The 550-nt window shown below is 68.0% G+C and overlaps 1 protein-coding gene across 1 annotated transcript in view; it reads right to left on the bottom strand.

Annotated features, from left to right (window-relative positions):
• Positions 1-550, bottom strand: part of GPR143 (G protein-coupled receptor 143) — a 9,104-nt gene that overhangs the window by 5,457 nt on the left and 3,097 nt on the right. Inside the window, exon 4 of the mRNA XM_005880805.2 lies at positions 233-342. Coding sequence (XP_005880867.1) covers positions 233-342 — 110 coding nt within the window. The remainder of the gene's footprint in view (positions 1-232; positions 343-550) is intronic.

A 550-nucleotide genomic window follows, 5' to 3' on the forward strand; every position in this document is an offset into this window, starting at 1 on the left:
CCGCAGCTGCTTCCTGGAGGGGACGCTGGCCAAGGACGGTGCAGCCATGGCCACGGCGGCTTGCTCCCTGGTGTACACAGCTGCCCACTGCCCCCCTATATCCTGCTTCTGTCTCAGAGGACGATGGGTGAGGTCAGCGCCCGGGATCATTCCAGAGGACAGCACGTGTCACGATCCGGACCCCAGGCGCGGCCATGGCCGGGCCACCACGTGGGCGCTGCCCTGCCCTTACCTGCTGTCACCGTCTTGCCGAACAGGATGGGGTTGGCCAGCAGGACGAGCAGCAGCGGCAGGTAGGCGCTGATGTAGTGCGGGATGGCATGCTCCAAGCCCCGCTCGCACCTGCCGGAGGGGGGGCCCCGAGTTATTCCGGGGACGCCGCTCAGCTGGGAGCGAGGCAGGAAGGCGAGAGGGGAGATACCGGATTCCTTCCGCCTCTGCCCCCAGGAAACCAGGACTGCAGAGTCGCCGGCAAGGAGGTGGATCAGGCCTCCGTGTGTGGGAAGAGCGGGGGCCACTGGGGCTGCCTGCTGGGGCCTCCGCAGTTCCC

This window comes from Myotis brandtii, unplaced genomic scaffold (assembly GCF_000412655.1).
Source record: "Myotis brandtii unplaced genomic scaffold, ASM41265v1 scaffold655, whole genome shotgun sequence".
In the NCBI taxonomy this organism is placed as follows: domain Eukaryota; kingdom Metazoa; phylum Chordata; class Mammalia; order Chiroptera; family Vespertilionidae; genus Myotis; species Myotis brandtii.